This window comes from Aspergillus terreus, genomic scaffold (genome assembly GCF_000149615.1).
Source record: "Aspergillus terreus NIH2624 scaffold_10 genomic scaffold, whole genome shotgun sequence".
Classification (NCBI taxonomy): Eukaryota; Fungi; Ascomycota; class Eurotiomycetes; order Eurotiales; family Aspergillaceae; genus Aspergillus; species Aspergillus terreus.
This window is the reverse complement of record NT_165933.1, coordinates 247,969-261,968: the sequence shown is the minus strand read 5'-3', so window position 1 is coordinate 261,968 and position 14,000 is coordinate 247,969. Positions and strand designations below refer to the sequence as shown.

The window sequence follows — 14,000 nt, the reverse complement described above, 5'->3', positions numbered from 1 at the left end:
TATCTTTCTTCAATAATAATTCCTTCCATTGAGTAATTCAGTAAGATCATCTGCTCTTGGTCTGTCTCCCTAGACGCACTAACGATCCTCCAGGAAGCGCTGGGCCTCGTTACTGGGCGTGACGGGGGTTTGATTAAAATGAGATGCGGATGGAGCCCCTTACCACCGGCCCAATGACCAGTCGATCCCGGCAGTCCGGGGGCGCCACCAGGCACAAAGAAATCGTGTTTCTCTCTGGCATTTGGTAGGAGTAGGGGTTCTTGCCCTCATTCCCTCCCTCACTACTATTTATTTAGTCCCACCCTTGCCCGGTCCGCCCCATTTGGGTCCCTTTCTGTTCTGTTCACTCTCTGACGCTCCCTCCACCTCACGCTCTTTATCTCCATCCGGCCCGGATAACGCTCACTCTTTCGCGTACTGGTCTTCCACTCTTTCGATCTACGTCGCATACACTCAGCTTCACGGCTACACCGGTACTCCGCGCCTTCTTCGCTTCCTCTTGCAGATACCTTCGACTGCCGAAGTCGTGCAGTATAAACCAATCTACCTACCAAACTTTCTCGAAACTACCGAAACCGCAAAACCATGAAGTTCACTGCTGTTGCGTCCGCCCTCTGCCTGGCTGCCATCCAGCTTGTCGCCGCTGAGGAGCAGACCCTCACATCGACGAATACTCACACCATCACCCGGACTGTGATCCGCGTGAATACCGTGTCCGCCACTGGCACTCCGTCTTCGTCCGCTGTCGTCACCCCCACGAGCTCTGCCATTCCCTCGAGCAGCGCCGCCTCCAGCTCTTCTGTTGCTGCCAGTTCGACCTCTTCGGCCGCGGCTTCCGCTACTCCGACCACCGGTGCGGCCATGCGCATCGGTGATGTCCAGCTGCCTGTGGTTCTTGCTGCTGGCTCTTTTGCCCTGTTCTTGAACTACCTGTAAAGAGTCGGGAGTGGAACAGGATTTGGTCGAAGTTGGATTGGTGATGATTCGATTCTCTTCTATACTTGCACCATATTTATTTTGTCTTACCCCTTATGTTCTATATTTACTTCTTGTCCTCCGCTCGATGATCCGGACGTTCGGTGATGATACGACGGCGGAGGCTAGGTGTTATGATTCATACGCCTGTTTATATACCCCTTTACGACGTTCTGAATGAGTGACACGGCGAGCCGTTGTATACGACAGCGATAGCGATGTGTATAGAGGTTCATTGAACCGCGATACACGCTTTCGAACTTTTTGAATACACCCAATATTTCCATATTTCTATCCTATTCTTTATGTAGATATACTTAAGTAGGGACTAGTAGATCAAGTCAGTCGATCATGGCGCATCGACCACTTCTTTTCTTCAGACCCTGCGACGGCCCGCTGATTGGCCACCGCCGCGTGGAGGACGCGTGCTCGCCTAATCGGGCAAGCAATCAACATCGCTCCACCAAAATCACGTTACTCCGTAGACTCTCCTTCAACGCTTCTGTACTCCGACTGAGCTGATCTCCATTCTTTCGGACGTCATGCTTCCGGTCCACTCCTGGTGATGTGATCCCCTCTACTGAGAATCGCCCAGGACATATCATCCTACCCCCCCGTCTGTTACCCCCACAACTCATTCTCCTGTCTGCATCTCCCACGCGTCTGTCAAGCATCTCCCACGTTCAACCCCGTAACCGGGCGCGTGCTGGTCAGTTCGCGTAACATCCATCCCCCGAGAACCCGCATACCACCGCCACAATGGACAGCGAAATTCCGCTCCCACCGCCCCCGCGCGTCCGCCATCGCTCCCCAACCAAAACTCCCCGAGCTCCCTCGTCGCTGCGAAAGAACTACCGCCTCTCCCGCTTCGATGACCGCTCCAGCCAACCCTCCAGCGACCCAGCGCTTTTCTCCAGCGATGACGTCCCCGCCTCCGGCCTGGAGAACTACAACGCGCCCGTGTCGTCTGGCAACCGCAAACGCCGCTATCGCGGCACCTGGTGGGGCGAGATGGTCAAGGACCCGAAGCGCAAGAGGGCCGATTTCAAAGACAAGCGTCTGGTCGATAGTGGTGTGTGGATGGGAAGTGATGAGTCGGGCGCAGATTCGCCGCTGCTTTCTTCCGAAGCGTCCAACTGGGGCGAGGATCTCCTGGTGCCGGCGCAGCGGCCGAGTGCCCTGTCGGCGCGCGGGAGAAATGTGGAAAACTCGTCGGAGATGCCGGGCCAGCGGGAACCCTCTCAACGGGTAGGGTTCCGGAAGGTGGAGGAGCCTAGGGAATATGAGCTTGCTCGTGCGGTGGTGAATGAGTGTCTGGAGCGAGGGGAGGATAGTGTTGATTTGAGGTATGTGGTGTCGATCATGTTATGGCTTGTGTGTTCTGAGATGATGGTGTCTGACTACGTTACAGCAATGGTAACCTGAGGGTCCTCCCGCCAGGCCTCCTGAGACCGCTGCAGCATCTCACGAAGCTGCCGGCCGTGAGGGAGCCTCCGGTGACGGAGGATGTCTACAGCTCTCTGCAGCCGTTCCTGCGACTCTTTCTAGCTGGAAACTCGCTGACCACGATCTCGGGCGAACTATTCGAGTTGAAGTCTCTCAGAGTATTGAGCTTGCGGAATAACAAGCTGACGAACATTCCACCGGCGATCAGGCAGTTGACTATGCTGCAGGAGGTCAACCTGTCGGTCAATCGCCTGCAGTACCTCCCCTGGGAGCTGTTATGGCTGATCAAGAAAGGCGATTTGAAGCAGCTGACCGTTCGCCCAAACCCCCTGATGCAGATCGAGGACGCGGACATCGCGCAATGGCATTTCCCGCTCGACACGGCTCCGCAGTCACTATCGGACGCATTGAAAATGAGCGAGTATGAAGGCCCCGCGCCGGAGGAAGCCTGGGCTCCGATCCACGTTGCGACGGGGCCGGTGCGCCGCTTCAACATGGAGGGCGTCCCTGTCGGCGAGCCCACTCTTATGGGCGGCATGCGCACGAACGAGTCGAACGGGTCCGACACACGGGTCCCGTCACTCCGCGAGGTCTCTCTCCTTGCTTTTAGCCGGTCTCCGTTCTTCGATATGATTTCCGATGCCGACATTGCCGATCTCCCCGCCCTGATGGTGCGGCTTCTCCAACAGGCGCGCGAGGTACGCAGCGGGGGCGGCCGACACTGCTCGGTGTGCCACCGGGCGTTTGTGATTGCGCGGACGGAATGGATCGAGTGGTGGGACTGCGCTACGTACGAGAACGGGCTGAAGGGGCCCCGGCCGTCTGGCGAGAGCCTTCGGCCCTTGCCTTTCCGGAGGTTCGGCTGCAGTTGGGCCTGCGTGCCAGGAGAGGTATCCGGGAACCAGTCATCTGCATGATGCCCGTATCGGCTGTAGATATGTATATATACCTTCAGTGTATTGTGTTATGAAGCCGTTCATTCTTCATACTTTTGTTGCTACATAAGCCTCGTCGTACAGACATATACTTGAGTCTTTCACTGCACCGCCTTCTCCAAATCCGCCGCCCACAGCGCCGCCCCAACCGTATTCGTAAACGCAAACACCAACGAAGCAAACGGCACCATCTCCAGCAGGAACGACGCCATTCCCAGCCTGCGCAGTCAGCACGACGCCACCATAACCCAACAAGTAGGAAACGGGGTCTGGCAACATACCCAGTATACGCCCCCTGAAACCTCCGCAGCCACTCCTCCCTCTTCTTCTCCCCCCACCCCTTCAACTGAAAATACCGCTCATGCGCCACGGGCCCAAACCGCCGGCCCTGCACAAACACATACACCAGCGTGCCGACGACGGGCACAAAATTCACCGGCAGCAGCAGCAGCGACCGCAGCAGCGCCCGCGGCCGCAGCCGCGCCAACGGCTTGCGCACCATCTTCCCCAGCCGCGCGATCGCATCACCGCCTCCTTCCCCTCCGCCGGCGGCGGCGACGTGGCGCCCCTGCGCGACGAGCGTCTCGCACCCGCAGGACACCAGCGTGCCGTCAAAGGTATCCGTCAGGGCGTCGCCGAGGACGAACGAGCGCGAGAGGAAGGTGGTGATGGTGGAGCTTTCGCTGAGGACGAGCAGGGCGGCCGAGAAGGGGGCCAGCAGGGGCCCGCTCGTGAAGAGCATCAGGGTCATCTGCGGGACGTAGGTGAAGAAGAACATGCCCGTTGTGACGCCGAGGCCGAGGGTGATGGTTTGGCTGGCGCGCGAGAGGAACGGGCGCCAGAGGGATTTGTGGGTTGCAAAGTAGATGAGGCCCTTGGCTCCGTTATTAGCTTGTCGTTGGGTTGTGGATGGGGGTAGGGAGGTGGGTGGTACCTTGAATGGGTAGAGGTAGGCGCCGGAGCGGGCGACATCGTGGGCGACGTCCTGCGCGGCTTTTGCCTCTGCAAGGACTGCTTCTTTGATTCTGTCGGTCATGGTTGGGAGATGGTCGAAATGAAGGAAACGTGATGGAGCTCTGTCCGGACGGTTGGGTTCTTATCTGCACTAGCCGTCTGGAGTATAGTTCCTATGACGTCAGCATATCGATATGGATCCAACACCGTGACACTACTTAGTTCTACGCCTACGAATGTGAAAATGAGATTAAGTCCGGTTTAATCAAGCAGCAAGGTATTGATATACTGCCTCCAATCCTATACATACCCCAACGCCAGCCGTGCACAACCTCAACTCGCTAATGCAGTACAAAAGAAAGAAACGAAAGAGACCCTAAACGGGAGAGGATATAGACGAGTCCCAAACATCATCTGTGGTCGCTGTCAGTCCGACCCTGATGCCAGATTGTATCGCCGCTCAGGGCCGAAAAGCTCAGCGCAGCAAAGTTCCTCCAGCCGGGTTGTGGAGCCGAGGAAGATTGTCCGCTAAGAAGTCCATCTGCTGGCCCAGTTTGTCGCTCAGGGTCTGACATCTCATCCTCACTCAGACCAGCGATCGGGACAGGGGCAGAGGCGTTATGTGATCCTGAATCGTGATCACTGTGGGTTGTTGACTCGGTAGATTCGGACGCCGTCTCAACAGCCCTGTTTTGAGCCAGCGACCGGACCACATCTCCTTTGCAGATCGGGCATGTGCGACGTCTGGTAGTCAGCCAAGGGGTGCTGTATCCGTTAGTATCCAATATTCCGTGTAAAAAATCTCCAACACTTACATGCACTCGGCATGGAACTCATGCCCACAGGGCAAGCTCATCACCCGGCTTTGTCCATCCACGTACTCTTCCAGGCACACAACACATTCCACCTGCCGCCCGGTGTACTTGCGCCGCCACAGCGTAGACGAGCCCGACTTTTCCTTTTTGGACGGGCTCTTTGGGCTATCAATGGTAGATTCTTTCTGAGATCGCGACCGATAGCCAGGGAGTGCCGAGTAGCCCAATAGCGGAGATGTCGGGGAAACCGGACCAGGGCTGACTGATCGGATGGAGCTCGACGATGAGGGCGTGCTGATCGTGTGGTATGTTCTGACCGGGAGACGGTCAACAAGGGATTTAGGAGCTCGCCACCGCCGGCGGCGGATACGAGACCGAAGCAACAGAAGCACATAAACAACGGTCAAGGTTAACAACGGGCTGACCACAAGGACGAGAAGCGTGTCGAAAAAGGGGCTCGTGGACATGCTCGTTGGGGTCAACGTAACCCATAACCCTTCATGCTCCAATACCTTCGCCCCTTGACGCTTTTGCGCCGAGTCATTCTGCAATTTCCTCGCTTCCGAATAGTCGCGCGAGGAAAGACTGGGCTCTGGTTCACTTTCCTTTACCCATCCGAAGTGTTTGGCAAACCAGCTGCCACTCTGCACAGATTCTTTCTTATCCGCTTCGGCGTCTTGACTAGCCACTGTCTTGACATTGGCTTCCTTGTTGGCACTGGGCTTTTCAATAGTACGGTATTCGCCACTTCCGGGAGTGATACTGCCACCTTTCAGTGGACCGTGTGTAGAGTGTGACCCGTCCGTCTGGGAGACACTGGTCGGTGCTGCGATGGAGCTGCTCATCGGGGCCACTAGGTCTGGATCCCGCCAGTCTTGCACTCCGATAACGAACCCATCCCCATCCCCAGTCTGCCGAACGTCTGTAGCACTGTCTTTCGCTCGGCCTTTGCTGGACGCCTCGGGGTCATCCCAGGGATCCATGAGGATCCAGTCGATATTTCCACTGGTAGGTGGACGCTGGCTGTCCTGTGAGATGTGTCCTGTGCGGTGACTGTTCACGCCAAGCAATGACAAGACGCCGCGGAATAAACCCTCCTTGTGTTGCGCAGAGGCAGAGGGGGTGCCTGTGGCGGCGGAGCGGGTCGATGTTGGAGACGAGACAGCCGTTGTAGTGGTCGTCGACTCGACTCGTTGTTTGGCGCCATGGGTGGATAGCTTTGCCGCAGGGCTTTCATCCGCAATGATATCCTCGTCCTGTGCAGGAACAAGGGATGATAGCAGTTGCGCCGTAGTATGTGACGTAAATAACGCGGGGATAGTGACATTAGAGGTGTCGCCTCGGGCATACATTGTGACCAGACTTCCACCCCGGGTATCATCACCAACAATCAGAGCAATACCTCCACGCCGCTGAGCCCATTTGACCTTCTCGAGGAAGCCACAGCCACCGCGACTCAACAAGACGACTTTTCCATTAATCTCGGCGCTTTCCTGGAGGGACTGTATATCTGCATGGGCGGTTTGCTTGTTCAGGAAAGGTTCGGTATGCTGCTCCGCAGCACTTGGGTCGGCCACTTCCGATTCTGGGAGAGGATGGTGCAGGTGATCATCGGTGCCATCGTTGGACCACGGGGATGTAGCATCTGTAGTACTGTGGTGAAGTCCAGAATCTAGTGGAGAGTCCCGGTGGGGTTGCGATCCAGTCGACTCGATCCCGACCCCGGTCCCCGATCTTCCCCCGGCGTTATCCGCGGGACTTGTCTTATCGACCTGTCGATGAGAATCACCTTCGCCCCAGCCCGGAATATCTGAACAGCCTAGCTCCCCTTCAGCTCCCGCGGCGGTTCGATCGCCGAAACCACTCCCGACCCATAGTTGGCCACTGAGACCGTTATCCGGCAGGAGGGGGCCAAACGCGGCAGGTCTGGCTAGAAAGAAGGTGGAATTATCATCGGTGAGACTGATGACCGCGGAGGGAGGGAATAGAGACGAAGGGATATTAAAGGAGAACAGCGCATGAAAACCCGTGGCTCGACCAGCGAACGTACTGGGGGTAGTCACACGCGGAGATGATGTCAGAGCGGAAAAGAAGGTGAGGAAGATAGGAAAGAAGATGAAGCAGAAGACAAGGAGAAGCAAACGCGGCGGTCGCATCTTTTACTTTTGGCCACTGTGCAAACCCAGGGCGACAATAAGACGACAATAACAGTTGGAGAGAGGGGGGAACTTGGGGGGGAATGACGAAGGGAAGATGGACGAGTTTCTTGGTAGGTTGTTGATGACTGATTGAGAGGACCAATCAAAGGGTCATCAGACGACAACCACAGGGTGGACAGTCATGGAGAATCCTCAACGCCAACCACAGAGGGGAACCCAAACACGAACAAGAACTGGGGAGAGAATTAAAAGGATTATGGAGGGAGATTGACACCCGGACGCGACGAAGGGAGAATCAGGGGGAGTGAGTGACAGCCGGAGAGGTGGAAGGATGGATGGAGGGAGGGAGGATGATGTCGTTCGGTTGTTCTTGTCCACGCAACACGCAAGACGCACAGCCTCGGAGTCACGGGATTGCCCACTAACCCAATTGACCTCCCTACATCGAGTTAAACGTCTGCCTAAATACTACTAGACTAATAATAGTCCGATCAAATATTATACCTAGGTATGTAGTCCACACTATCTACAGGCACGTCTACTTGAGATCTAACCTCGTCCATTTTCTCGCGATTCATTGTCATTATTTTCCGAACCACATACTCCGTACATGCCTCCCTCTATCCGACGTGAACCCGTCCCCGCAGATCATGTTGTCATCGCATCTCCACATCCCGTTCTTCTGTTTGCCTCTGTTTGAACGAAGCCGAAAAACTCGCGCAGATCGACGTCTTCTCACCATAGATAGACACCCTCCCTGAATATCCATTCTTCGTCTGGTCCTGCGTCCGGTCATGTATCCAAGTACCTTACTTTGGACCCAGTGCAATGCATTCGGCATGCATATGTAGGATGGAGAGCCAATTCCGACCACGCGCGTACTTGTGTTTTCCCTAGTTATGACCGATTTCTGCAGGTTTCAATAGTCCACTGGGTTCACTTATGAGCATTCACCAAAGACTTGATAGAACAGAATCACTAGTTGGAAGGAAATGCCGAACTGATGCTTCCTGTGGGTTCTCAGCCAAGTGACGATGGACTCGTCACAACGCCCGTTCTTCCTGGTCAGATCGGACTCTACCTTCTCCGGACATGGAGCTCCATGCGAGCCCATCGTTTGACACCAGTCACCAATCGTCTATGGCTGACCAGTTCTGCCTCCATTGATCTCACGGCGGGGTTTCTGTGGCGGTCGCCGCTGTGGCTGGTGCATCTGGAGCTCCTCTCCACCGTCATCCATGGCTCCGGTATCAAGCTTACCCCGTTCGGACTCGTGACGTGATCCGGATCTATCTCTCCTTATGAGATGCCTCCATCAATCGACTTATCCTCCGGAAACGTCATGGAACCTTGAGTGAACCAGCCCTTCACCCTTCTTCCCCTCAGGCCTCTTCGGGGATCCTGTTTGATGGCGTAAGAGAACCCGGAGAGGTAGGTTGCTTCCTGGGAGGTATCCTTATAAAAGATGTGTCTCCTGTACTGTCGTTCCGTGTTTCTAGAACATACCTGCAAGTCAATTGAGTACTTTCTGTCGTCACATACTATTAGGATCAGACTCAATCATGCCTAACATTATCAATAAGGTCAAGGATGCCGTGACTGGCCATCACTCGGATTCAAAGCATTCCGGTATGCTCTGCCCTCTACTAGACCATATACCCTTCAATAGTAACACATCCCAGGCTCGGACAGCTACGGATCCAGCTCCAACAAGCATGGCTCTGATTCGTATGGAACAAGGTCTTCGTCGGACTACGGCTCGAGCGAGTATGGCAAGACTGCGGGCACATACGACTCTGACAACTACGGTTCGAAGACCTCCGGTAGCTACGGATCCGATAGTTACGGCTCCAAGACTTCTACCGGACACAGCTCTGGCAAACACGGGTCTAAGTCATCGGGCGACTACGGTAGATCAAGCTCGGACAACTACCCTTCTCAGACGTCTGGTGGCTACGGATCGAGCGACTACAACAAACCTAGATCGGGCAACTACGGTTCTAGCACCTACGGATCCAAGGGCTCTAGCGGATATGGATCGAGCGACTACGGCAAATCTAGCTCCGGAACCTATGGCTCCGACTCCTACGGCTCGCGGACCTCTGGCGGCTATGACTCGGGTAGTCATGGCCGGACTAGCGCTGATAACTATGGCTCGGGCACCACTGGTAACTATGGAGGAACCTCTACCACTGGCTACGGGTCGAACGAGTATGGATCTAAACCTGGATCTGGCAACTACGGCTCGAGCACAACTGGGGGCTATGGGAGTGGATCTACCAGTGGTTATGGGACCCAGTCGGGTTCTGGCAACTATGGCTCGAGCACCACCGGTGGCTATGGATCGAGATCCAATGAATATGGCTCGGGTACTGATTCTTATGGCTCTCAGAGCTTTGGAGGCGGCAATGCTACAGGCGGTAGCAGCTACAGTGGCCGTGGAACTGGTCAGCAGACTGGGGGATCCTACGGATATGACTCTGCAAACAAGATGGGCGGTTCGCGCATGGAGTCGGAGACCGGATATTCCCAGCGAAACCAGTGGTGAACGGCCGTGGGCTTTTCCATCTGAAAGAGGTGGGATCTTCCTTTTTTGGAGGGAAAAAGTTAGTGTATACTGCGGAGCTTCCAGATTGCTGGCTAAGAAAGGTTCACATACCAGCTTTTGTCTCTCTTTGTGTCTCATTGAAATGTTATGCTCGCTCATATTTCAATAATCTTATCCCTTTTTGGTGAAATGTTTGCATATTGAGTCCCTTTCGTCAGCTGTTTGGCGCTTTCCCGAGTTGAAAGCCTGTAGAAGGCAGGTACTTGTTTTGCATCAAAAGCCTACCAGCCGACACTCAACCCTCATCTTCCCCCTACATGTCCATCTCCAATTGATGAAAAATGACCCAACTCTCGTCAACCGATCGTCACCAGGTACCAGAAGCTGCCGACATGTCTTCGATTATGTTAGACGAAGTGAAGCCCAAAAAGCACCGTCGTCGTGAGTCTTCTTCTGTTGACTAATTGGGATATTCTCAAGCCTAGGTCTCCTGCTAAATGACCCAATTCCAGGACAGCGATCGCGTAAGAAAAAAGCGGCGGCGACAATCGAGAGCATGATCCCGGGTCGAGCTCCTATGGGGGTCGAAAGCTTGCTCCATCATGTCGAATCCAGGAAACCAACACTACCAGGAGCATGGCCCGAGGAAAGCTCCGAGGAACAGAACATGCCACCGGTTGGATCCCTCCCTCGTGGTTTGCTTCACTGAAACATTTTGCTCACTCTGGTGTGCTTTAGTCCTCCAGTCCACCCCAGCTTCAGTCACCCATTTCTACGCCATCTAAACGAGACCCCAGCATTCGTTCTCTTTCCACCATCTCTAATCTCGCTGAACTAGACACTTTCGACTCATCTCCCCTCTTACAATCTCCTATTCCTGCAAGAACTCTTTCAAGCTCCCACCGATCTGTTAGCTATACTGGGTCGTTTCAAGAAGGAAGCAAGACACGCTCTAACCATCTCTTCTCGCCCAACGTCCCCATCAAAGCGCGTCGAAGTCTATCCACAATGGCTACTCAAAGACTATCGTTGAACTCTCCTTCTACTCCGACTAGGACATCCAGATTCGCCGTCCAGGACGAGTCCCACGAGCTAGACAGCTTCGAACATCTCGCGTCTTCCCAACCCATCTCCCTTAGTCAGCTCTGTGCCAGAGCAAGTTCACGCCTACGAACTGAAAAGTCCTCGAAGCGGTCGCATATTGAGAGCCACGATGACGATGATACAAAGGGTACATCCAGCATTACGGATTCACGCGACGCGAGCGAAACCAAATCTCTCTCTCGGCTCTCCAAGATTCATCACGCAAATAGTAAGGAGTGCAGGTTGGACAGATATAAAGAAGACGTTCTGATGCCTTCCCGCTTCTACTCAGAAACGCAGAGCGAAGCTTTCGAGCCTTCCAACGAACAAGATTCGGACACATGGTACAATCGTGGAGATATTCATCCACATAGAAACCCCTTGAGCTATTCCTGCGGCTACGACTCGCCCTTCACTTATTCAGCTTCTGGTCCATATGATGCAGTTTCAAGCAGTCCATTCGTCAAAAATACGAATTCTCACAACGAATTTGGGACTTGGCCTGCAGCCAGGTCCTACCAAAGATTACTGTCCGCGTCGCCCGCAAACTCTCGTTTGAACAATATTTTGGCAGAATCGTCGTTCAGCATTTACAGAGAGTCCTTTGATCGTCCAGAAAACCAATCTCCTTACGAATCACTCTACGCTCAGCGTTCTAGCCACAATCATCCCGATATTCGTGATGTCGCTGCCAACATGCAAACCTTGTCGGCTGAACCGCACGTTGAACGCAAGATGACGAGAATGACGTACTTGTCATCGCACTATGATGTCCTTCACGAGCATTCCTCTGATCTAGATATTATGCACGCTGGTGACCAGCCTTCTACACCTGGTTCATCCCCTGTTACGATTTCAGACCAGAAGTACCCCCATGGCAAACATAGTGCACGACGTGCCGAGCACACTGAGAGTCCAAGCCCTGAAGAGATTAGAAGGAGAAGCGTTAAAGACGAAGTTACTGCTTACCTCAGGGCTATCGTTCAGAACTCCCATCCTAACGCAAGCCAAATGGAAGCACAGAGCTTATCCCAGCAAACGAAAACCTCTCTGTCAGAGTACAGCTCTGCAGAGAGCATTACGGAGGAAATGGCTTCTCGGGGAAAATATGCCGGCACCGACAACGAAGTCAAGCACAGCTCTTCTGGTGCTTCCTGGGACAATCTAGAAACCGAAGACCACACGCCTGCCACCGCCTCGAAAGAAGCCCGTGTCTCATTCTCCCAACATGGCTATCTGTATGAAGCGATCAAAGAGAAGATGGCAAAGAAGGCGCATGAGTCTAAGCTGAGCAAAACTGTGAGGCCTCCTCCAGGAATCCCTGACCCTGTGGTACAGAATACACCCATGGGACCCTCCTACCTTGGACGAAACCCCATTCAAGTGCAGGAGAGGATTGATGATGCAACGTCCTGGTTTTCGAACGACAACAGAGGCAACCAACAGCTTCGTCAGCAAGTCGCAGATATTGCCGAGAACTATGCCCAGAGGATTGATAGATTCAATGGGAATGGCGCTTTTCCCGATAGTGCTACTGCTAAGCAAATGTCCCTCCTTCTAGGCAACGTCGTTATCAACTTGCATTCCTACTGCTCTCCGGACTCTCATGACTTCACGAAGCAAGATGGATGCTTCGCAAATTTCGGCCGCGTGAAGTCCCGCTATTGCGAGCCTAACCTGGGTGGACGACGTAGCTATTTCGATCAAGACCCATCCACCAATCAGTTGAGACTTTCTCCCGAGCGAATGCTTTCCAGTGAAGACCGCCCAGTTTCAATTGGAGGTTTTCAGGAAGGCGGGACAGCATGAAGTTATTCGATGATGTCGAAAGGTGTACCGAATGTGTGAGGACTTGGAGACATTCGACGTGGCTGAAGAGGATCGTCTTCTAATTCCACGACACCCTTCCATACAGGATGATGTGGAAACCGACCTCATGTATGATTAGTTTTCTACCAGATAATAGCTTTAGATAACTCTCACAATGAAAGCCTGTTCGAGTATCCTTCATCAAATGACTGAATCTCCTGAGATGGAGGGTATAGTTCGGAAGGGACGAACTTTCTCCCGATGACGTTCGATTGTCTTATCGCTTTCGATAACGAGCACGAGAAATATTGCAGCAGATACTACTCAACACGCTCCTGACTCAACTAGTATGGAATTTCCTTCCGCCACGTAACCGCCTGTCACCTGTCCCTCTACACAACCTCCTCTTCTACTCACACCACATCCCCACCCGCGACATGGCCACAAACCGTGACGATACCCATCCTACCCCCCCGCAATCCCCGGCCGCCGAAGTGGCCGCAAGCCTCCATGACGGCAAAACGCACCTCCTCCTCGCGGCCACCGGCTCCGTAGCCACAATCAAGCTCCCACACATAATCACCTCGCTCTCTAAACACGCCAATCTCTCCATCCGCGTCATCCTAACGAAAAGCGCCGCCCGCTTCCTCCCTCCCCCGGAACACCCACCCGGCTCCCAATCGACGAACACCGCCACCGCAACGCCCTCAGCAGCAGACTACATCCGCTCCCTCCCAGGCGTGGAGGGGATCTACGTCGACGAAGACGAATGGGCCGAGCCGTGGACGCGCGGCAGCGAGATCCTGCATATTGCGCTGCGGCGGTGGGCGCATCTGCTCCTCATTGCGCCGTTGAGCGCCAACTCGCTCGCCAAAATCGTGCACGGGTTCGCGGATAACCTGTTGACGAGTGTGGTGCGCGCGTGGGACACGACGGGCCTCATTGATGGGAAGAAGGATGCCAGGATTGTGGTTGCGCCGGCGATGAATACGGCCATGTGGGTGCATCCTGTTACGGGGCAGCAGATTCGCGTGCTGGAGGAGGAGTGGGGCGTGAAGGATGAGGGGACGGGGGGGTGGTTTGAGGTGCTGAGGCCGATTGAGAAGAACCTGGCTTGTGGGGATGTTGGGGGAGGGGCGATGATGGAGTGGGTGGATATTGTTGCCGTTGTGGAGCGGAGGTTGCGGTTATCTATGTCTTGACGGTGACTCGGAGATAGTGGAAGCATCTGTATTATAGGGCTGACGACCCAGTGTATGTCCATCCATATACAAGC

The 14,000-nt window shown here is 54.4% G+C and overlaps 7 protein-coding genes across 7 annotated transcripts; 5 read left to right on the top strand and 2 right to left on the bottom strand.

Annotated features, from left to right (window-relative positions):
- Positions 1–585: 585 nt before the first annotated feature.
- On the top strand, positions 586–936 carry ATEG_06936 (uncharacterized protein; the record flags this gene model as incomplete). Its single annotated transcript, XM_001209622.1, has 1 exon — positions 586–936. One exon carries the CDS (start codon positions 586–588, stop codon positions 934–936), a length of 351 nt encoding a protein of 116 aa, XP_001209622.1.
- Positions 937–1,734: 798 nt separating this feature from the next.
- On the top strand, positions 1,735–2,599 carry ATEG_06935 (uncharacterized protein; the record flags this gene model as incomplete). Its single annotated transcript, XM_001209621.1, has 2 exons — positions 1,735–2,321; positions 2,416–2,599. 2 exons carry the CDS (start codon positions 1,735–1,737, stop codon positions 2,597–2,599), a joined length of 771 nt encoding a protein of 256 aa, XP_001209621.1.
- An 858-nt stretch (positions 2,600–3,457) lies between these two features.
- ATEG_06934 (EI24 domain-containing protein) lies at positions 3,458–4,392 on the bottom strand (the record flags this gene model as incomplete). The annotated part of the gene is made up of 2 exons (XM_001209620.1): positions 3,458–3,575; positions 3,638–4,392. 2 exons carry the CDS (start codon positions 4,390–4,392, stop codon positions 3,458–3,460), a joined length of 873 nt encoding a protein of 290 aa, XP_001209620.1.
- Positions 4,393–4,720: 328 nt separating this feature from the next.
- ATEG_06933 (PA and RING finger domain protein) lies at positions 4,721–7,281 on the bottom strand (the record flags this gene model as incomplete). The annotated part of the gene is made up of 2 exons (XM_001209619.1): positions 4,721–5,075; positions 5,126–7,281. The coding sequence occupies 2 exons, from the start codon at positions 7,279–7,281 to the stop codon at positions 4,721–4,723; spliced, it is 2,511 nt and encodes an 836-aa protein (XP_001209619.1).
- A 1,468-nt stretch (positions 7,282–8,749) lies between these two features.
- On the top strand, positions 8,750–9,832 carry ATEG_06932 (uncharacterized protein; the record flags this gene model as incomplete). The annotated part of the gene is made up of 2 exons (XM_001209618.1): positions 8,750–8,805; positions 9,025–9,832. 2 exons carry the CDS (start codon positions 8,750–8,752, stop codon positions 9,830–9,832), a joined length of 864 nt encoding a protein of 287 aa, XP_001209618.1.
- Positions 9,833–10,840: 1,008 nt separating this feature from the next.
- On the top strand, positions 10,841–12,644 carry ATEG_06931 (uncharacterized protein; the record flags this gene model as incomplete). The annotated part of the gene is made up of 3 exons (XM_001209617.1): positions 10,841–12,214; positions 12,254–12,365; positions 12,610–12,644. The coding sequence occupies 3 exons, from the start codon at positions 10,841–10,843 to the stop codon at positions 12,642–12,644; spliced, it is 1,521 nt and encodes a 506-aa protein (XP_001209617.1).
- Positions 12,645–13,161: 517 nt separating this feature from the next.
- ATEG_06930 (putative flavoprotein) lies at positions 13,162–13,926 on the top strand (the record flags this gene model as incomplete). The annotated part of the gene is made up of 1 exon (XM_001209616.1): positions 13,162–13,926. One exon carries the CDS (start codon positions 13,162–13,164, stop codon positions 13,924–13,926), a length of 765 nt encoding a protein of 254 aa, XP_001209616.1.
- Between the last annotated feature and the right edge of the window lie 74 nt (positions 13,927–14,000).